The 21,560-nt window shown below is 47.8% G+C and overlaps 1 protein-coding gene across 1 annotated transcript in view; it reads left to right on the top strand.

Annotated features, from left to right (window-relative positions):
* LMAN1 (lectin, mannose binding 1) overlaps window positions 1-15,055 on the top strand; it is a 35,874-nt gene extending 20,819 nt beyond the window's left edge. The window contains exons 12-14 of the mRNA XM_088527872.1: window positions 3,917-4,083; window positions 5,967-6,054; window positions 14,786-15,055. Coding sequence (XP_088383998.1) covers window positions 3,917-4,083; window positions 5,967-6,054; window positions 14,786-15,013 — 483 coding nt within the window. The 3' untranslated portion in view covers window positions 15,014-15,055. The remainder of the gene's footprint in view (window positions 1-3,916; window positions 4,084-5,966; window positions 6,055-14,785) is intronic.
* The last annotated feature ends 6,505 nt before the right edge of the window (window positions 15,056-21,560 follow it).

Below are 21,560 nucleotides of genomic sequence, written 5' to 3'. Positions count from 1 at the left end.
CATTTATTTTTTGGCTTCATTTAAGTTACAGGGAGATGATGCTGGTTTAAAGCAAAGGAGGTGGTACCACCACAGCTTACTAAGCAGCCTCTCGTGTATTCTCATTAGTCTATGATCCCCATAAACAACAGCAACAACAAAAGGCAGTGTTGGTAACTAACATAAAGAGTAGTTAAAGTACAGAAACTGGAATTATTCTGGAGGTAATGTCCTTGTTGGCATCCCAAGTAGGTGCTTAAAACTGGATACTCTTTGCAATTGGCTCTTTGTCAGTTTGAGTCTTCTTGATTTGCATGTACAGATTTGTGGTAAATATTTGAACCCACAGTGAGGTGAGCAATTCGCTTTCTGGCTACATAGTGTTGTCCAAAGTTTCATAAATAGTTTCTTAATTTGTGTTTCTTGGCAGTTTCCAGTGCAGACAGCAATGCAGTAAAAGCACTTTAGCCGCCTTTGTTTCCGAGTCTGGGTTCTGCCCTTTGCTGTTAGGGAGATTCCTGAAACCCGTCTCCTGCTTCAAGGGCAGGATCTTTCACTTTTCAAGCTTTGTGCCAGTTCTCGGCTTTCTCAGACCTTCTTAGTCTTCTGTGAAGGTATCTACTGAGGCTTCCCCTACTTTCTCGTTTAAGTGGAAGGTTGTGTTAGCAAAAATGTCAATAGTGGTAAGTGTACAGTCAAGACTTGCCTCCCAAGGATAGGTACTTCTCAATAAAGACCAATAGTTCAAAGACTAACAGGCAGTTTCCATTTACTTCAAGAAAAGACCACGAGACATAGTACTGGGAAAACTAGCCCTGCCTCTCTTATTCACAGTCTGAGGCACAGTCATAGCACTGTGCCTGGTCAAAATTTTCAATAAAGATGAACCAACTAGTGCAAGAAGACTCAAGATGCAGATGCCACCAAGTGGTGATGCTGTTGAGGGATGACGTTAGGGGATTTAGTTGGGTGGCTCTCAGCTGAGACAAAATGTAATCAAAAGTTAGTATTTTTCTAATTTGAAATTTCTCTCACAGCATGTCTTTCAGTGCTGCTGAGCTAATGTGCATCTTAGGAACAGTGCATATCCAGTGCGAAGATATTGCTTTAGCCTGTCTGCTCAGTGGCTTTTGCCAAGCTGCTGAAAACCTTTCTATGAGTTATACATGGCTCATGCACTATTTCTTGTCTCCTCCAGTGCTAGTTATTTGGGGGAGATACACCTTTGCTGGAGCTGACATGGATTAAGATGATCCTCCAGCCTCTCTTGCTGCCCACATTGCTAGTTTCTTTTGCTAGCTTTGTGTAAGCAGTGGGTGGAAAGGTGGGCAGGGCTGAAGTTTATACCCAGAGCTGTGATGCCCCTCTTCTCTAGGGACACCCAAAGTGGCCAAATGCCTTCTCCCCTCACTAAGGATTTTATATCTCCTGCTCTTGAGAGATCCATTGTGCTCTGAGCAGCTTGGGCTTCTGCCTCTAAATCAGGTTATAGTTCAGACAATAGACATTATTCATTTATTAACTGGAATTTGGTGGAAATTTTCATTTCTAGCAATCTCACAGAAATTACTCTGTTGTTGGTTTTTGGGGTTTTTTTGTTTGTTTGTTTTTTTGGGGGGGCGGGGAGGGGGTTGTTTGATTTTTGTTGTTGTTCTTCCTTCTTTTAAAAGGAGGAGGGGGGGGTCATGGTTTTGTTGTTGAACATGGGACTGTCACTACTGCCCAGTAGTCAGAGCACTCTCCAAAAGATGGACCTTTTGTGACAGATGTGGGATGGAGCCAGTTTGCCAAGTTCTCAAGTGCTAACAAAAGTGAGCAAGGTTTTGGTTCAGCAGAAGGCGGAGGGGTTGCAGTGGAGAGCTAGCACTGCTTGCCCGTGCTGTCTCCGGCAGGTTACTTCATGACCTGCTCCTGCTTACGCCGTCTTCCCAGAACCGGGCTCACGGGGCAGAGGTAGGGGCTGCAGAGCGATGTGTCGCAGTCTGCTGGACCAAGCTGGCCGCAGTGTGCCGGGGCACCTGCTGCGGCCCCATGGCACTACCAGTGTGTTAGCTCTGTACAGGCAGTGTCCTCTGAAACCTGGAAGCGTGGGAAATACAGGACGTGGTCAGCCACTTGTCCCTGTGCATCCTCGGAGAAGCGGCAAACTGTGCTGGGGAAATCTTTGGGCAAAGCCCAAAAATCAGAATGACTATTTTCAGGTCTGCGCTGAAGCTCTTTCCGAGTTAGGAGCTGTGATACCTCATCAGCACGTGCGTATACACTAATTGCTTTGTTTTTCGTGTACGCTGCCTGTTTTCCTGCTGCCAGGAGATCACAGGTTTTGTTTTGTACACGTGGCTTTGGAGCGAGGCATGTTCGTATTTAGTGTTCTCCACTCAAAGTGGGATTAGCCATCTGACCTGTATGATCCCAGTCCTCTCTGTGCTGGGCTGCTGGACTTTTGGTTATCAAGGTCCAAGTTAGTCAAATGCAAAAGATTTATTCTTCTCCCCAAATTCTTGCTTTTTATATATAGTTATGATAATGCACAGTGAAATCAATAATCACTTTTTTGTTTTCTTAAAAGTGCTTTCTAGGTACTTGTAGTCTATCAAAATAATTTTGTTGTGATTAGAAGTTCTTGCTTCAAGTGATATTTGTTCTACTTCAAAAGGAAATTGGAAGTTTCTTGTTTAATCTTGTAATCCAGGATTACAGAACATCCTGAACTTTTTTTTTATATATGTATATATAGTAACAGGTCTGCTTTAATTAGAAAGGTTCTAATACTGATTAAGGCATTAGCCAAACTGGAATCCTCCCATCTCTCAATGAAATTATGAGAGTACTGGGAGAACTATTTAGATAATCGCAGTTACAGAATATTTCATTAAACCACGCACGGTCAGCCTTAATATGATAAATGCTCAATACACAAAATCCTGACCTTTTGAGACCCAGCAGATGATTTCCTTTCCCCAAGCAGCATGTGATCTGTGTAGCAGATCCTGCAAATCCTCACCTGAGCAGACCTGAACTGATGAGGTTAATAGTGTGAATAAAGAGTGGAAGATGAAGACCCGTGCAGGGCACAAAACGAGCCTGGATTATAGCTTCATCAGATGCATTCTATTTAATGTCAGTTAAGATTAAAAGCACCAGTTGCTGCATGCAGTGCCAGTCAAAGTGATGATCTAGGTGGAGGGAGCCTGAGGAAAAGCAAAATACAGAAATGAAAAGGGAGAAGATGTGATTTGCTCCCTTGAAAGAAAGAAAGAAAAAAAAAAGCCCCAGTTAACTGTAAGATAAATTAACCAAATCAGATAAAGGAAAAAAAAATACAATGTCTGTCCAAAGTGATAAAATATTAATGGATAAAAATGATTTTTTCCACTTTATGAAGAATGACAGTTTTCAAATCCTGTGCTGTGTACATTGAAAAAGATTTTCTGCTCAGTAGCTCAGATTTTACAATTTTACTGTGGCCATTTAATCAACTAGGTCTTTAATTTGTATGTGTTGTGTTTCTGGAAATGTTTTGGACTCCAAAATAGCGAATTTCCACATTAAAAACTTAAAAGATGTGGGTTTTCTTTGTGTGTGTACAATTAGCTTAAGGTATTAATAAAAAAAAAAAAAAAAAAAAAAAAGTAGGTAGCTGCATCTAATGATTTTTTTTTTTGAGTAATCTGAACCATCTGCCTCTAGATATTAAGGAGTTCACTACTTTAATCCAGATTATGGCTGACAAACTGGTTTTGGCATTCACGTTTCACTAGCATTGTGCCCTTGAAGAGCTGCTGTGGCTGTAGTAACTCCCTTACTTTTAATTGTGGGTTTTGAAAGCGTTTCTGATTCACTTTGGCATTGCTGTGGCCCTTTGCTCGTAGCTTTTTTTTTCTTTTCTTTTCCTTCTTTCTTTCTCTTCTTTTTTTTTTTTTTCCTTGCAAAGAAGATGGCCTTCCTAATGAAAAGTATGTTGAGCAATCAGGTAAAGAATTTGGGGCTTGGAGGTGGAGGGGAAGAAAACAAAGAAGAAAGCACGCCATCCGACCCAGCCGCGGCCGCAGGGATGACCAGGGAAGAGTATGAGGAATACCAAAAGCAAGTGGTTGAGGAGAAGTGAGTACCTGTTCCTTATTGTCAATATTGGGCTGATTTCCTCGTGACTTTGTTCAGATAAGAATAAATCAGAAAGAGCCAAACATCCTCCTCTCTTCCCCCTTTTTAAACATAAGAGAGTAAGACAAGAGAGTGCTTTTGCTAACAAGATTTTCAAAGATAAATGTGCACAAATGGAGAAACAAAATATTATGTTTTCCCCCTTTCCCCTCTTCTTCCAACCCTTCTACACACCTTGACATACTGGATTAATTGTTACTTCGGTTTGCCATGCCTCTTTTTTTCTTTTTTTTTTTTTTTTTCCTCCATAGATACCAGGCTGGCAATATAGCAATAGCTAATGCTAAAATGTATGTACTTTTTTTTTCCTCCTACAACTCTGCTGAGGATACTTCAAATATATATATTTTTTGTCCATAGTTATATGGCAGAAACAAAGAAGTAATGACCATTATTTTAAAAAGGTGATATTTATCTGAAGAAATTTTTCTTATGATGGTTAATATTTTTGTAGTTGCACTCTCAGATTTTTTCCCAAAATCTGCTAAATAAAGCACAACTTTAAACTGTTTGATTAAACCTCAGGTATTTTATTTCGTCTATAACTATGATCATTAACCGTTCCCTGTGTTTAAATATCAGAACAGAGATAAAATAAAGATTTTTTTTAACATGCAGGAGTTTAAATCATGTGTAATTATAATGAAAGCAATTGATTTTTAAATCTCAGATGCATCTGTCCCTCTAATGATCAATTACATAATGGTTGTGCAAATCCTTCATTTAAGATGATTAGAGGTGAAAGGTTAATGACCGGCGGTACTTATGAGGTATCCAGATTTGTATTTAGCAGTAGTCATTTTTGTCACAAAAACCTTGAATAAGTATCACTTGTTTGGGGGGAAAAAAAGTATGGAATGTTTAGTTACAATTTTTCCAAGGGATGTTTAAAAGACAAATAGTGCCCTGCCCGCAGGAAGGTGAGAGCCGTAAGCAGAGCCCTGGCCAGGGCTCGCCCTTTGGCACGTGGCCATGGGCCGCCCTGGCCCTGCACTTTGCAGATGCACAACTTAAACATATAACCTAATCAGGAATTGTGTGGCAGCATTCTTAAATCGTGAATAAGTGCTTTTCCTAAAACTGTCTGTGGAACTCATTTCCACAGGTTATTTTAGAAGAATGAGTGGGTTCAGAGAGACTGGACAAATCCGTAGATGACAGAGGCCATCTTGACCTATAAAGCTAATGAAGTAGAGCCAATTTCCAGCTCAAGTAGTCCCTAAATCACAGACTGAGGAGCTGGGCAGCTATGGCACAGGATACTTACCCTATTCTTGAATTCCCCCTCCAAGTGTCTATTACTGCTTACTGCTGGGTATTGCTGTCAAATAGTTGAACTTTTTGTTCAGAAAGACCAAAAAGAGGCAGGCCCAGAATGCCCATTCTGGCAGTATGTTGTGTTTCTATACACTATGGAGCACGTTGTGTCTGTAGAATGGGAGTGCTGGAGGGTTCTGCAAGGGCCTGGCAGAATAAGCAAGAAATGGACCTAACTTCTGTGCGTAACACTGGGATCGCTCCTGATAGAGTGCAGTGTGAGCTAGCATGGGGCTGCCTCTAGGTGAGCCATGCTGGCTTCTCTTCTTTTTTTGCATGACTTGCAGGAGATGCTCTAGGGTCAAGCTTGTGATCCACGAAGTCCAACACTTGTGATATTACTTTAATAGCAACTCATTTTGTGTCTTTAGAGAAGCTATGTAACTTTGGGAATAGCTGCTGCATATGGCTTCCTGCAGCTGAGGGATTGGTTCAAAGTAGAAGATGGCATTTTGTTGTTAGTGTTTTATTGGTATTCTGAAGACACCTCTCTCTCTCTTTTCCAGGATGGAAAGAGATGCAGCATTTGCACAAAAAAAGGCAGAGCGAGCATGTCTGAGGGTTCACCTGAGAGAAAAGTACAGGCTCCCTAAGGTAAGCCATAGTCCATGGTCCATCTGGGTTAATGATGGATGTTGAAGCAGCTCAGCTCTGAATGCAACAAAGCACCTTTGGGGTTTCTGCTGCGGCTCGGGAAAAACAGATCAGACCGGAGCTCTGTTTTTCACTAGGACTGCAACCCCTTTCTTACCACTTGGTAGATAAATCTCCTGGAAAGATCTTTGCAACCCTCCTTGCTGTGGTCAGCTCCAAGGCAGGAGACCAGGCAAGATGAACCTCTGGTCTGATCCCTTCTGACAATGAATGTGCACGCTCTTAACTCATCAGTCTGTAACTGTTAAATAAAATAATTAAAAGCAAATAAAAAAAACCTGGAAACTTCTTCCACAAGCTTTAGCTGGTATTAGCAGAACAGCCTGAGCTTTGATTCTGCAACAGCAAAGTTGAGCTTGAAGCTGATCTTAGTGTGGCTGTGGAACACCCCAAATTTCTGGGCAGAGTCCCTGGACATTGCTAGCAGGATGCCCTCAGCTGCAGAAATGAAGGGACGATGTGCAAGATGCTTCTGCTGAGGGATAAAGGTGCAGGAGGGATCTGCCCTCTTGATCCTGCTGAGAGGACAGTGGCTGGCAGAACATCTGGGTGGTCCTTCAGCTGGCTGTGCTTGGCAGATACTGCAGAGTGCTGCCAGCCCCCTGACGGCAGAGCCTGGGAAGGCCCTGAAGGCTGGTGAAAGCAGGAGATTGCAGAGCTGAGGGCTGCCTGGGCAGACGTCCGTGCTGCCTTCGTGTATGTCCCAGGGGTTGTGTGATTCTGGGAACAGGGGACAGCTTAAGACCTGTCCCTGCCGTGGCAGGTGGAGGATGAGTTTGTGCCCTGCAGTGGGAGCCTTCACTTTTGCTAGAACCTGGGCACCATCGGTCCTGCTCCTGCCATGTGTACATGGACAGCAAAAAGGTTTATTTCTGAAAAGACTTTAAAGACTCAGGTTTGGGCAGGCTCCTTGTTCAGTTTGTTTAAATATCATGCAAGTTATCACAGGAATTACTAAAATTTGAATAGTCGTAATATATATGCTATTAAACAGCCATTAGCTTTGTCAGCCCTCCACTTCTGATTAAAGACTCCTGAAGAGACTTACTCTTCCAGCTTAGTTGAGGTGCCCTTTGGGTATAGTTATGTCACAGGACATCATGTTATGACCATGTCATCGGTGCTTCCTCGGCATTTTCAATTTTCAATTCTAGCACCTGCAAAGGAAGGTGCTTTACTGAAATGAGGAAGAAAACATGAAGGGTTACACAGGTAGCATAAGTCAGGATAACGTCAGCGACAGGGCCTGTGACAGGGCCTATGCCCTTCACTGGGCATCAGTTACCTGGAACAAAATTTTATCTGTTCTTCCTCTTCCCAGAATACTGATTTTACTTCTGTGAAATGGCTTCTGCTCTAAAGGCCAGTCCACAGTCCAAAATTACCAATCGGAGTCATTGAATACAAGGAAAATAGCTGTGCAAGCATTTCCTTTTGATGTATATCATACAACTGGGTTTAAAGGGAATGTCTTTTTCTTTGATTTTTTAGGAAGTTGTTCATGATACTTTTAATGAAAAAATTATAACAATTTGCAGTTTAACAAAATTTTGAGATTTCTCCAACAGTGTTCTTTTCTGGAAAGAAAGTTTCCTACAGTCATTGTAAAAGATATACATAATTCTAAATTGGTGATGGGTTTTGATGTTCTGGAAATTTTGATGTGGCAAAATACCACACAGATGTTTTCCTACAGAAATACTTGTTTGTGGGGGAAAAAAATCTGACAAACCCAATTAGAAATATTAGACCTCTTTGCAAAATGACTTTTTTCTTGCCTTTTTTAGCACAATGAAAAATTTAACTTGGCCAGAGTTATTAAAATACTGAATATATTTGCTATCCTGCCTGCTCTTTGACCCTAATAAAAAGTGTGGAAAAATTAGTCGACATTTCTTAGCAAATTGGTCTCTGTGGTTTTTTGTTTGCTTTTTCAAAGTTACCCTATCAAAGATTGGTCCTGGGAGTTTGTCTTTTAGTGGAACTCAAGTCAATGGGATTCAGCTCAAAAGGATTTCCTTCATGTTAAGATGATCTACCCTGTTTTCTTGTACCTAATCTGTATTTTATATGAACCAAAAAAAAAAAAAATCTGTTTGAGATTGAATTTTGAAACTGGGAGCAAGAGCCCAGAGCAAATGAATCAAAGCAGAAATCCTAGTATAAGTTGCCAGCAGAGAAAGTTTCATAGCATTCCTAGTATCTCAAAGACCTCATATCTCTGCTACCTTCTCTCACAGCAATTAATCTTTCCAAATTTCTTCTCCGCTTGTCACTTGTCATGTTCCATAAAAGAAGCTCGTGAATGAAGAGGGGTCCTTCCACTCACTCCTGTCTGCATCTGCAGGGCTCTTGTTTTGGTTGTCTGTCCATGGGCAGAGGGCTTAATGGCACCACTTACTCCCTTCCTGCATCTAAAGGGAGTGCGGGGAGAGGATGGGGCCAGATTCTGCTCAGTGGTGCCCAGCAATAGGATGAGAGGCAACAGACTGAAACACAGGAAATTTGTCTGAACATGAGGAAAACCTTCTTGTCTGTGAGGATGGCACAGCCGTGGAACAATTGCCCAGAGAAGTGGTGTCTCCATCCTTGGAGACATTCAAAACGCATCTGCAGGCCATCCTGTGCCAGATGCTCCAGGTGACCTTGAGCAGGCAGTTGAACTAGGTCATTTCCAGAGGATCCTGATAGCCTGTTGAGCTGCCCATTGAAGCATCAGAAATGGCAGAAGTAAAGGACTAGTAGATGCACAATTAAAAATTGGAAGACAAAGCTGCGAAAGCTCAGAAAGTGCTTATATTATGTAAATATGGGTTATGGATGGTGTGATTTTTCTGTGGAGCTGTAGGTTCTGATGCTAAACCTGAGCCGTCAAAGGCCCTCTAGTGCCAGTTTCATAAAATTACAGTGCCATTATGTGAAAAACACCTTTCTTTGCTTGAATCTACCTTGTGGTTTAAGGTAAAATTATGCTATCTGCATTTAAAAAAATGACAGACCTAATTCCTAATTGAGGATTAAAATACTTTTGTCTAGTTTTGATTTTTTTTTTGTAATGATACCCTTGCAAACTGTCTTTCAACCAGAGAGAAGTGTGTATATAGAGAGTATTGTAGAATCTTTTGAGACAGGAACTATGAGGGGAAGAAAAAAAAAAAAGGCGGCAATAGAAAAATTGGAGAAAGCCTCGTTTAAGTTACGTCACCTAGTCCTTCCCCTCAGTGTATGTGTTAAATGAAACTTTTGTAAGCAAATCTGCAGTTTTATGTAATATTGCAGATGAACAACTCTCCTTCAGATTATTTAAAATACAAACGACCTTAACTTGTACAATTTTTAATCTTCCAAAAAGAAGCACTGTTGCTAACCTACAGCTTCTACTTTGACTGGAAGGAATATACCCCCTGTCCCATCCGTGGTTTATTGTAGGTTGTCAGCAAGGCCCCACGCTTGCTTGTATTTAACCTTTGCTGTCCTTATGACTGCTCAGAAGTGCTGTTATCGCTCTGACCCCTTTGCAGCAGTTCGCGCTACAGGCCCGAGCAAAGCAGATGAACTGTGTGTCTTGTCTGGGCACAGCACGTCGCCAGCCGTGGTGGAAGTGCAATACCGGTTCCGTGCGTGAAGTGGCTTTTGTCCCTGCAGCTGGTGTGCTAAGGGGTAGACACTCGCCAAGCTATGGTTTGGTTCCATGAGGTCTAGATAGGTGCAGTCCCTCCCCAGCTTGCCTCAGGACACTGTCCATCTAGAGAAGGGCATGCGGGACCAGCGCAGATGTGTGTGAGCTCTGAACACGGCCAGGGTCTCTATCGGAAAATGGGAAAAGGGGAAACAGTCCACCCTGCCCTTCAGGCACTAGCTGTGGTTCACTACTAGTAGTGGGTGCTTAGCACGGTGACAAGGGAAGAAAGAGGCAAACATACCCTGAGGGCACATTTAATTACAGAAAGATTAGTTATGCAAAAAAAAAATGAAGTACAAGATTTTAAGTGGTTGATTGGATTATAGGTCTAAATCTCTAAATGCTAGTATTTTACTTAGCAGATGGGTAGGAAGATCATCAGACTTTTTCCCTAGGCCTTGTTTTCCCTATGGAGGCACACATTGAGCCAGCTACTGCACAGCATTTCCCTGCGGCACGAGCACCTCCTGTGAGCTCCGGCTTTATGTCCAAAAGGGGCAAGTTTTAAAGGCTTAAGAGCAGTCAGATGCTCAGCTCCGAGCTGCGAGTCAGTGCGTCTCCCACCAGCAGCACTTTGATCCTGCGATGGCATCAGGAGCTCTAGCCACCCTCAAGTGACCTCTCACAAATGCGCTGCTACCTTGGAGTGCCCCAGAAGTTGCAGTGGTGATTGGCTTTGTCTCCAGTGGGATTTTGACTCCAGAATACAGAAATGGCTACTTGGGGCCAAGCTTACAGTGCCAGCAGAGCTTGATCCTAGGTAGGACTCTAGGGAGGGAGGGACTCCAGGCTCACAGAGACACTAAGTGAATGCTTTGCTGTGCTGATTTGCAGCAGAAGCAAGTACATTTTGCAGGATATGTGTACGTTCTTTTGCATTTGTGTTTCTACTTACAGAGAATTTCTTGTCTGAAAGTCTGCTTTCTCTTCTTTCTCCATAAAAACGTTATATCAAGAAAAAAGCAAATTATTGCATACACACTAAATGGCTGTAAAAACTGCAGTTCTCTATGATATAACATTACAGCAACAAAATGCTCTCAAATCTGTAATTACGTAGCCCAGCTGCATTAATTATTTTGAAAAGAGGCTAGTTCCAGGTGGGACAGGAACTCTGAATACGACCAGTTTCGTTTCCTATCACAAGTGGTAAATGGAAACATGAAATCCAGACTAAGCAGGGCCCCTTTTCAGTGCAAAATCTAAAGCTCTGTGGTATCTAGGCCAGATTTATAAGAGAAAGCAGAACCTTAATGAACCTTAATCCTATTAACAGAATTGTCAACTTGAGTTTGTCATGAGAAAGATGATTTTATCCGTGAGACATTTGGATAACTTTTATTGGATGACTTTTGCCTCCCCAGTGTATTTAGTGCATCACCTCCATACAATGCTCACTGCGTCATTACTGCCTGTTTTGCACTTTAATTTTTGTTCCACGCTGCAAGCTGCTTTCGTCCATCTGGCCAGCTTGTGTGCGAGTTGTTCTTCTGCTAACAGTGCAGGGCAAAGTGGGCTCCTGATACCTAAGATAAGGTGAAAAGAGATGTTGTATCATAAGTTGTCCTGCAAAAGCTAGTCCTTGGAGTCAACTCTGGGTCCAGTTAAGTAAAGGCTTTCATCTGATCTACCAGTGACTCCAATAGCTATGCTGTTACCTTGAGAAGCTTCATGTCTAAAATCAAGAATGTCAGTAATAATAAGTAAATGTAGGAGGGAAAGTCAGCAAGGAAACGAGGTGTCCTGGTGACTGCATCTTTATGCCACATCAATCAAAAGGAAGCTGGAAGCCACTTATTTGGGAGACGGGGCCGTTCCTGCAGCAGAGCTGTGTGCGTGGTCAGCAGATGTTACAAGCACACGTGGGGTCCAGCTGTGTAGGGAAACGGAGCAGCCGCGTGGCCGTAGGGAGCAGCACGGCGGGTGCCCACGCTGGCCGTGCCCTGGCCAGGGGATGCGGAGCTGCCGCCTCGGGCCGCAGGGGGCAGGGCCCGGCCCCCCATGGGCCCAGCGCTGCTGTTGGGCGGCAAGGGCCACGGTCCCTCCTGAAGAGTCCACGGAGCACGCGGCTGTCTGCCCCTCTCCTGAGGGATGTGCCCTGGATGCGGCTCTTCTCCCCCTTGTCTCCATCACTTCTGCGTCCGCGTTGGGGCCACAGGGAGCTCAGACCCTGCCCTCACTTGCCATGAGGACCGTCGGACACGGTGCGTGTCTAGCACGGCAGCCCTGCCCCGGGCTGCCTACAGGGAGTGCTCAGAGCTGGGAAAGGTCACCTGCATTTTCATGTAAACACCAAAGCAACAGGAGAGGAGCTGATAATTCTCAGAAGCAGGAGGAGCAGCTGCATGCATCCTGCGTGCTCCTTGGCTGGCTCCTGAGAGCCTGCCCTGTTGAAGCTCACTCTAGGCCTCCTCGAGGCCAGGCTGAAGGCCCCTGCGAGGAGGACATGGGTGGGATTGCAGCGACCTTAGCAGAACTGTTCTGGTGTAGAGCACGTCTGAGCGTCCTCCTCTTGGTCAGAGATCACTTTGAGCCTCAAACTGCTGTGTACCATGTCTCGAACTCCAGTGTGGGGGGAGCTTCAGTGTAGCACTGTCCAAACATCCTCCTTCATGTCTCAGAGCAGTCTTGTGTGTGCCATATGCCATTGCTCCAGTGCACAGTAGTGTGCAGTGAGGGTGTCCCAAGGGTGGGGAATGTTCCACTGGCTGCTTGACAGGACGGTTTGGGCAATTAACACAGTAGCTTTTACCATCATCTTCACTGCTGCTGGGAGGGTCTCAAAACGGTTGACTCCTCTGAGAGCCAGGGCTGGGTGATTGGAAGCTTAATGTGTTGCTCCTGCAACACAGTTAATGACCAATCCTTGTACTGGTTGTGATGCTGCTTCCAGGTCCCAAAACCTGGTGGTGACAACCCAGAGCTGAGGGACTAAAAGGTGGCCTTGCTCCTTTAAGCACATAGCAGTAATGGTCATGGTGCACTGCTCCATATCCTTCGTGAGAGATATGGGGGGAAATCGTGTTAAAGGGAAACACAGTTATCACAAACATAGTGCTGTACAAACACATATGAGTGTTCTGCCATCAAACGGCATGGTCTGCAACTCCTTGCTACAGCCTGGGCCTCTGCAGCCATTGCTTGAGCATGCGCTTCCATTCATCCCAACATTCGTTCATTCATCCATTCGTGCAGACTCGGGACCCCTACTCACTCCCAAAAACACCTCCTGCTGACAGCATCGCTGCTTATTCATATCAGGCCTTTGCTGCTGTCATGCTTCATTTTAGAGATGTAATGAGGCATTAATGCTTATCTTTGATGTGTGAACTGTGTCAAAATATGCCGTTCTTATGCACACTGGATCCATCAGAATCCACTGCAAAATGTGAACAAAATCGCCATTGTTTGGAAAATTGACCCAGCCGCACTGATGAAGCATTGGAGGCTGTCAGGAAGCGGCGCTTGCTGTCTCGCAGCCCTTTAATTGCTCAGCCAGGTCCTTCTCTTGCCCCGGTGCTTTCTCAGACCCACTCGTGCTCTGTCCTCTTTTGTTGTTCAGGTCTCCTACTGCCCCACTTAGCACTGCAGCAGCGCGCTGGTTATGTGCCAGCCTGCCCTGGCTCTTCCTCTTGCCCTGGAGATGCCAACCAAATACCTAGATAGGGCTCAGACTCATGGAAGACGGAGACATTTTTTCCATTAATTCTTTTCTGCGTTCCTTTGCACTGCAGGTTTGTTTTATGGGAAGCTCTAGATAAGAGGGACTTCATGCAAAGTCCCGGGCTGGTGAGGAGTTTCTTCAGGGTTCACAGGGGCGCTGGACAGCTTTTTGGATGAGAGTGGGTCCAAAATCCTTCTTCATGTCTAGCTGCTAAAATGCTCAGTCTCCGAGCTGGAATGTTGTTTTAATATGAAATGTTGTTTTGTTTGGGTGTTCTCTTTTTGACTTGCTTTGAAATCAAGAGTATATGAAAAGTAAAAGCAGTAATAAGACCTTCCATGATGAAATTCAAAAGAAGGGTAGAAGGAAGAGTGCCTAGAATGAAACTGGAACGTCTAGCAGAATGCTGGTAGTGCACAAGAGCTGTGGGATCTGTGACGGACTCTGACACACTTGGCCTCCTCAGGTCCATGCAGAGATGAGTGTGACACCGACCTGCACGTTCAGCCACTAGTGCCAAAGCAGGCTACAAAACTGATAAATAAAACTCAGGGGCTCCTGGGCTTGTGTTAGAGATAGGGCTACACTTCACATTAAGCAAAATATATGTAATTTAGTAGCTCAGATTCACAACTTGCTAGCTACTATTTATTTTGTCTTCCTGACTGTCACAAAAATGGCAATGTGAAGGCACACTGCATGCTTGCTTTGATGTAATAAAATACTGAATGTCCTCGGTGGGTTGAATGACAGGAACCCAGCAGTAGCCTGCACAGAAATGGCAGATGTGGGTGATTTTCTAAAGGTACTGCAGGGACGGGCATGGGAACAGGACAAGGACAAGGGACAGGACGTGGCATTTCATGTTGTGCCACAACATGGCCGGGGGCAGCCTTGCCAAGGATGCAGCTCTGGGCCACATCACAGAGCAGGCTGGTGCACCGGCAGGCCAGGGCCAAGCATTAAAATAACGTGCGGTGGGATCATGGCAAAGATTTCTAGAAATGGCAGGGGATGCTGCAGGCATCAGTGTTAGCCCTACTGAAACCATTCAAGGAAATGCAGCTGGCACTTCTTTTGAAAAAGGTTACCACTGGGATGGATCCCAAGCGACCCATGGTTGATGTTCACTGAGCCCCTGAATCCAGGAGTCATGTGTAAAAGCTCTGACTGAACAATCTGTGTATTTGATTTGATGCACAGCCCCCTCCATCCCCATGCAACCCAAAAAACCCGCAGTGGTAGCTGCTTTGGGTCTAGCAGAAACAGAGTACTGCCAAATAGTCATGCATGGTTCCTATTTCCCGTATCTGTGTTTGTGTCAGAGCGAACTAGATGAGAACCAAATACAGATGGCAGGAGATGACGTGGGTTTGCCAGAAGACCTTCAGAAAATGGTGGCAGAAGACCAGGTGGAGGAAGAGGACAAGGACTCTATCCTGGGGCAGTTGCAGAGCCTCCAGAACATGGACATGGACGCCATCAAGGAAAAGGCTCAAGCAACCTTCACGGAGATGAAGCAGGCGGCCGAGCAGAAATGCTGCGTGATGTAGAGGAGGTGCCGGCTCGGCGGGGCCCATGGCCCCTGCCTGGCCGAGGTGCCACTGCAGGGAGGGATGTGAGCGCCACGGCAAAGGGGACGAGGGGAGAGAGAGAGAGACACGGTGAAACTTTGGGGGCAAAAATTAGGTCCCGCTATAACATAGTGCTGAGCTAGAACTTAGAACTGATCTCCCTCCCTCCCTCCCTCCCTTTGTTTTCCTTCCTTCCTTTGTTTTCCTTCCTTCGTTCGTTCCTTCCTTTGTCTTCCTTCGTCTTCCTTCCTTCCTTCCTTCTTTGTCTTCCTTCCTTCCTTCCTTCCTTCCTTCCTTCCTTCCTTCCTTCCTTCCTTCCTTCCTTCCTTCCTTCCTTCCTTCTTTCCTTCCTTCCTTCCTCCCTCCCTCCCTCCCTCCCTCCGTTTCTCCCTCCCTTCCTGCTTCCTTCTTTCCTCCTTCCTTCCCTCCTCCCTGCCTCTGTCCCAAGGAAAAAAAAAGGCTTTATAAGCAATTATTTGGGAAAAAAAAAATGTGCCTTTTTCCATTTTTCAAAAAGTTCTCAGAAATGCTACTCAATTTATTTTTTAACTGAAACTGTGCTTCTGATGCATAACATATCTGTAATCACCCCTTAATACAGTTTTCGGAGAACACACACACACATATATATATATAAATAAATACACTAAAGCTAGTATTCAAATATTGAAGTGTTCTGCAAGCATTGTTTTTGATGTTCTGTTACGCTTTGCTGTCTCTGCATTGAGTGCAGCGTAGGGCGGCACATTGGGCACGTGGGAGCTGCAGGGCCCACAGGCAGCAGGGCTGGGGGCTCCCGGCCAGGGCACTGAGCGCGAGGAACCCCCTGGGTCTGCCTCACATGAGCTCGGACCTTGTGTGACAGCGGCTGCCCCCTGCTTTGCCACTATTTGTGCCAAATTCTGGGGCTTCTGGTGCCAGCAAACAACTGGCACAGGCTAGGTGCATTTATTCCTTGGGTCCTGCCGGGCTCCTCATCCCGAAGGGAAGATCACGGCTCCTCCAGCCTTCAGGCTGTCTGGGTCCATGGAGCAGCTGGTTCAGGTTGAGCCCAATTAAAGTTTTCTTTACCGATGTTCACGTTTTTCCTGGGGGAAAATCCAGGTGCTCAGACCTGCACAAAGAGCTGTGCACAGAGCTGCGCGCAGCACCACGCACCTGGCCCTGCTCCCAGGCCTGGGTCTCCCACACGGTGAAGGCACGGGCAGGTCCCCAGGAATCTGGATGTGAACGACACTAGGAAATGAGCACAGGTAGCACCGGCCCACCAGACTCTGAAACACTCTCTCTCTCTCTCGATCGCTTTTGCTCTCTTGCTGTTTCCACCCAACCAAGTTAATATATTCATTTAAAATGAATAAATGCAATAAATATGGTTTGTCTTGGTCTTTCTTTCTTTCTTTTTCTTTCTTTCTTCTCTTTCTCTCTTCCTGCTCTGTGCTGTCACTTGTCTGCACAGGGCTGCGTCCCAGCAACCTGTCCCATGTCTCCTGAGCACCTTATTGCCCATGTCAGTCCTGCTCAGGGGTCTCTTGGGGACTCTGGTTCTGCTCGCCCTGGGAGAACATGGCTGTCTCATCAGCTGCCACCACTATCATCTTGCACTGCTGCAGGTGGCAGAGGCTCCGGCCTCAGTGGCAGCTCCAGGTGGGATGGCTCTGGGCTGGATGGATGGTGGCTCTAGGTGAGATGGCTCCAGGTGGAATAGTGGCTCCAGCCTGGATGGCAGCTCTGGGCTGGATGGCAGCTCCGGGCTGGATGGTAGTTCTGGGCTAGATGCATGGTGGCTCCAAGCCCAACAGTGGCTCTGGGCTGGTGGCTTCGGGCACTCCCGGGCAGAGGCCATGCTGCCTGGAGACATCTTGCTGGTACACGCACAGGGTCACGCTGGTCCCTGTCACCCCCAGGCCTGGGCAGCACTGGGAGTGACACACACTTGCCCCAGACACCTCTGTGGTGGCTCCTGCTCACCTGGCCGGTCGCCCAGGACACAGGAAGGACCGAAATCCCCATGCTGGGGAGAGCTCCAGCCCTGCAGTGCCTCTCCTGGATCTCCGCCAAGCCTGAGCAGGGTCCTCGCGCACAGGGGCCATGGGCAGGTCCATGTTTCCCCTCCGGCCTTCCCAGCACATCCTGGTGTCTCTGGGAATTGCCCCTCCCCAGCCCAGGTGGCTGCCCCAGTGGAAATGGACTTTAGCCGTGGCAGCTCCTGCTCCAGCTCCTGGCCCTGTGTCACTTCCAGGACACCCTCCTGTGCCGCCATCACTAGAGCAGCTGCTGCTGGGACGGGTTACACGGGATGTGCAGGAACCCTGCAGGCAGCAGTGCCAGAGCGTGAGGACGGATCCATCTCCCTCATCTGGGGCTGGCAGAGCACACTGCAGCCGAGCCTCCTCATCCACAAACTGCAGGGAACACAGCCGGGGCTTTCACCCTCCGAGTTAAAGTGTGCCTAGGACAGCCTGGAAATCTTATTGAAAGCATCTGTGGGTTTAAAGGAGCTAATTAAATTCGTCAGTGCATATAGGATCAGCATTTTCATGGTTTAAAGGGTCAAAGGAGAAAGTACAACCAGAGTCACCAAACAACTGATTAATGAGAGCCCACGAATACTGGGGAGGGCATGGGGCTGCAGTGGGTCCCGCGGGCAGGAGTTGAGCTCTGACGTCTGCCTCCGCTATGGCACCCGCAGGGCGGCACCTGCCACAGGAGCGTGGCCCTGCGACGCTCCTTAGCTCCTTCACTGAACACCCGTGTGCCGAAGGAGTCTGGACCACCGAGCCAGCACTGGGCATGCGTGGGGGTGTGTGTGTGCATGCCTGTGTGCACCTGTACATGTGCATATACGTGTGTGCATGTAAGGTCTATCTGTGCGTGTGCGTTTGTACACATGTGTGTGTGGCACAGCCAAGGAGCAGATTAAAGGCGCTGGGTCACGTGGGAGCTGCTGCTAGGGGGAACCTACCTGGGATTTGGGTTCTTACAGCTAATAGGATCGCTAGAGCTCAAAGTCGTCATCCCATCAAGATAAACGTCTCTGGTGCCCAATTTTAAGCAATCCGAATTCAATTAGGCTAATTGGAAAACAAGTAAAGAAGGATTGTGTTAATATAGCCTTACAGCATGAACCCCTGCCCCCTCCCGGCCACCCTCCCTCCAGGGCCAGCTGAGCGCTGGGAGCCCAAGCCCAGGCCCTCGGCTGCCAGGACACGCGATGCCCCCATGGGCAGCAGCGCCAGTGTGCTGAACCCGGGCTGATGATGCACTGTGCTGCAAGGCACTGTGCTGAATTACATCGTGTTGCATTGCACTGTGCTGCATTGCACGGTGCGGGACTGCACTGCAGGGCACAGCACTGGCCTGCACAGCTCTCATGGGGTCCCTGTGAGCCATAGAGCTCCTCCGAGGTGCTGGAGCTCTCCTCTGGCCAGAGGAAGCCAATGCTCAAGAGCCCAGAAGCAGAGGTGACTGCCACGGTGTGCGTGATGAAGTGGTGATGGAGGAGGCAGCAGTTCCCTCACACCTTGTGCTTCCAAGCAAACACTGACCAGACTTGCTGGGGTGAAAGAAATGAGCAAAGCCAGAGCATGCGGTGCTTAATCTGTTGGATGATGAATATGGGGCAGGGTGCAGTCCCCGCTGGGTCCCTCCCTCACCGCCTCCTCCCTCTCCCCGCTCTCCTTTGCTGCCCAGCCTCCCAAGTCCTGCTCCCTGCCTGGCTCCAGCTCAGAGCTCCCGGCTGCGTCTTGGGCCCATGTGTCCCCTCTGCAGGCATCTGCTCTGTGAGGCAGCGTTTATTTGCGCTGACAGAGAGGAAGGACTGGGAGAGAGGAAGGAATAATACGTTGTTCTATAGTGGGGCTTTCGTTGTGCCAGATAATATCCCATGCACATGACTCAACAGGATGAAAACTATTCCCATGTAGCTGCATCTTCCATTCACAGGAAGCAGGTATAGGAGACAGCTGTGCCTCAGCCATTTCCATCTCCAGAATCTTTGTTAGCTTCTCCCCCAAATTACAGCAATAATTAGTGCAATAACACAATGCAAAACGCCTAACAGCTGTAACAGATGTGTGGGAGCACCTCCTGGAAAGGCGAGTAATTTACCCCAGCAACTTGATTCCCCTGATGGATGTGTTCACATCCGATCCTGCCTGCTCCTGTGCATTTCTAAGGAGAAACGGTCTTGGTGAAGCTGCAAAGTGCCATAATACCAATTTCTGAGGTTTCGCACAAGCATGAGACCCGTCAGAGGACTTGGTGGCCGCAGGAGATTTAGCCAATGATCAGCGCACAAGATGCAAGTCCAACATTTACCTTGCCCTCCCTGTGCACTGGTCTCGGTGCAGAGGAGACAGCCAGATTCTGGAGCTGGAGCAGACAGGGCCCCTCGCTGCTCTGCTTTGGCTTCCTTGCAAAGTTTCGTCTGCTGCCCCACAGCTCCAGGCCCCGCAAAAAGACTCCACATCAGCCAGTGCCCTTGCGAGCAGCAAGTACAAGTGCAATAACCATGCCTGGGGTGGGGGAAATCCTTCTCTGTTAAGGGGGAATAACTCATGTACTGTGCGGGATGTGTGTGCTGATCTGGGTGCAGAACCACATTTGCGCTGTGGTTAATAGCGAAGTTTTCGAGCCTTCTCCCTGCACACGCTGCTGTGACAGGCGCCGGAAAGCAGCCCCTGTGCCAGGAGCCAACACTCTCCAGGGCACCTGCTGCCATGCCAGGGCAGGGTTTGGACAAAGGGAGTTTGCTACTTCATCTCATCTCGTCTTTTTTAAAATTTTTTTCTTTTTTTTTCTACATCAAGCAAAAAAGGATTCCTATGAGTGCTGGGGTCTCTGGAGGGACAGGCATGTTTTGTGCTGGTTGTGAGTGCCATGAAAACCCAGCTTCAAATTAGAAGAAATTAGGGACATTGCACAGTTCATTCATTTCCACTAATAGAGTTCTTGGGAAATACACATGTAGATTAAAGGCACACAATGGCCCCTGGCTGATTGCTTTGAGTACCCTCCAATGCCCCCACAATGGCACTGACTTTCTTTTTATGCTGTTCACAAAAGCCACACTAACCTTTCTTGTCTCTTCTGCTGGCCCCTTCCCCCTGGATCCCAGGGATGGCTGGGCCCTTTCTGCTGCCCCCCTCCCCAAGGGGCCATCCCGAAGGCAAACTCCACCTGGAGCCCTCGGGAAGAGCCCAGCCTTTGGACAAGGAATTACTGCTGGGACATCAGACTACAGACCTTGGCAGCACAAGGGCAGAGGCAAACGCTGCTGGTTGGTGTTTTGGGGTAATTCCTCCAGGCAGGGCACAAAAGGCACCCTGCTGCTGGGGAAAGGTGAAAATCTGGGGAGACAGCTCTTATCTTTTACCAGATTATTATAGGTGGAAGAAGTAGTGAGACTTTTCCTTCACATATGCCCTTCTTAGGCATCTGAAGTTGAAAGCATCTCCAAAACTAAATGCAGGCCAAAAAAATGCTCTGGATGATATTGTGTTTGTTAATTTAACTAGCCAGGAAAAAAGATGGTTGATACCTCTGAGCTAGAGCCAGATGCTAGCAGAAGAAATAAAGAAAGAAGGGAAGAGAGAGGCAGGAAAACATGGCACAGGAAGGAGTGAGCTGGAGGGAGCAGGCATGATAGCATTAGTCAGTACTGCGCTGAGCCCGTGTCCCCAGCAAACCCAGAGCAAGGTGCAGGCTGAGTTTCAGCTCTGAGGAGGTTTTGAAGATCTCCCACGAAGCCAAACCCTGCTCTCTAGACCATCAGCCCCTCTCCCTCGCCAGGGGAAGGAGATGCAGAACCAGCTTGCGCCTTGGGTCTTCCCCCGTAACACCAGCAACTTGGCTGCTTCCCCAGAGCTTTCCCTGGGCTTGTGAAGGCTAAGAGGCCAAGACCTGCCTCTTCAGGGGCCTCCAGGGTCCATCTCCCCTCACACGCTGCGCACACATTCACTTTAAACATGGCTTTAAAGGGAGACAGGTCCCAGCACAGACACCCCGTTGGAGGAATGGAGCCAAGTGTTACCTCTGGTACTTTTTACTCTATACACTCGAGCACAGGACAGCACCATGCCCTCCTCCGCCGTGTCACCTTTGGCGAGGTGAAAAACTGCTGTGCTTTTAAAATGCAGGAGATGTCGAGAAGCCCAAGCGGCTGGATTGGAGCCGGGCATCCCAGTTCGGGCTCCCGGCGCCCCTGCCGCCCCGCGGCGCCTCCGCCGGCGCTCGCGCGGGGACAGCAGCAGGGACAGCAGCGACGGCGGGGGCTGCCTGTCCCGTCCCGCCCCGTCCCGTCGCATCCCGCGTGGGCGCGGGGGGGCCGGGGCTGACGGCGGGGCCGCGGGTGCTGCCTCCCCGCCGCGGAGCGGCCTCGCCTCCCCCCGGGCCCGCCGCCCCCCGCTCTCCTCCCCCGCCCCGAGGAGGCCGGTCCGGCGGCGGCGGCGGCGCCGGGGCAGAGCTGCCCGCGCCGCTCCGGGGCCGGGCGGGAGCGCAGCGCCGGGCCGCGGCCGCCCGCCCC

The sequence above is a fragment of the Tinamus guttatus genome, unplaced genomic scaffold (genome assembly GCF_059628265.1).
Source record: "Tinamus guttatus ecotype Peru unplaced genomic scaffold, ASM5962826v1 Tinamus_guttatus_pri_ptg000293l, whole genome shotgun sequence".
Taxonomy (NCBI): domain Eukaryota; kingdom Metazoa; phylum Chordata; class Aves; order Tinamiformes; family Tinamidae; genus Tinamus; species Tinamus guttatus.
Note: the sequence above shows the minus strand (reverse complement) of the source record. Positions and strands in the feature narration are given on the sequence as shown.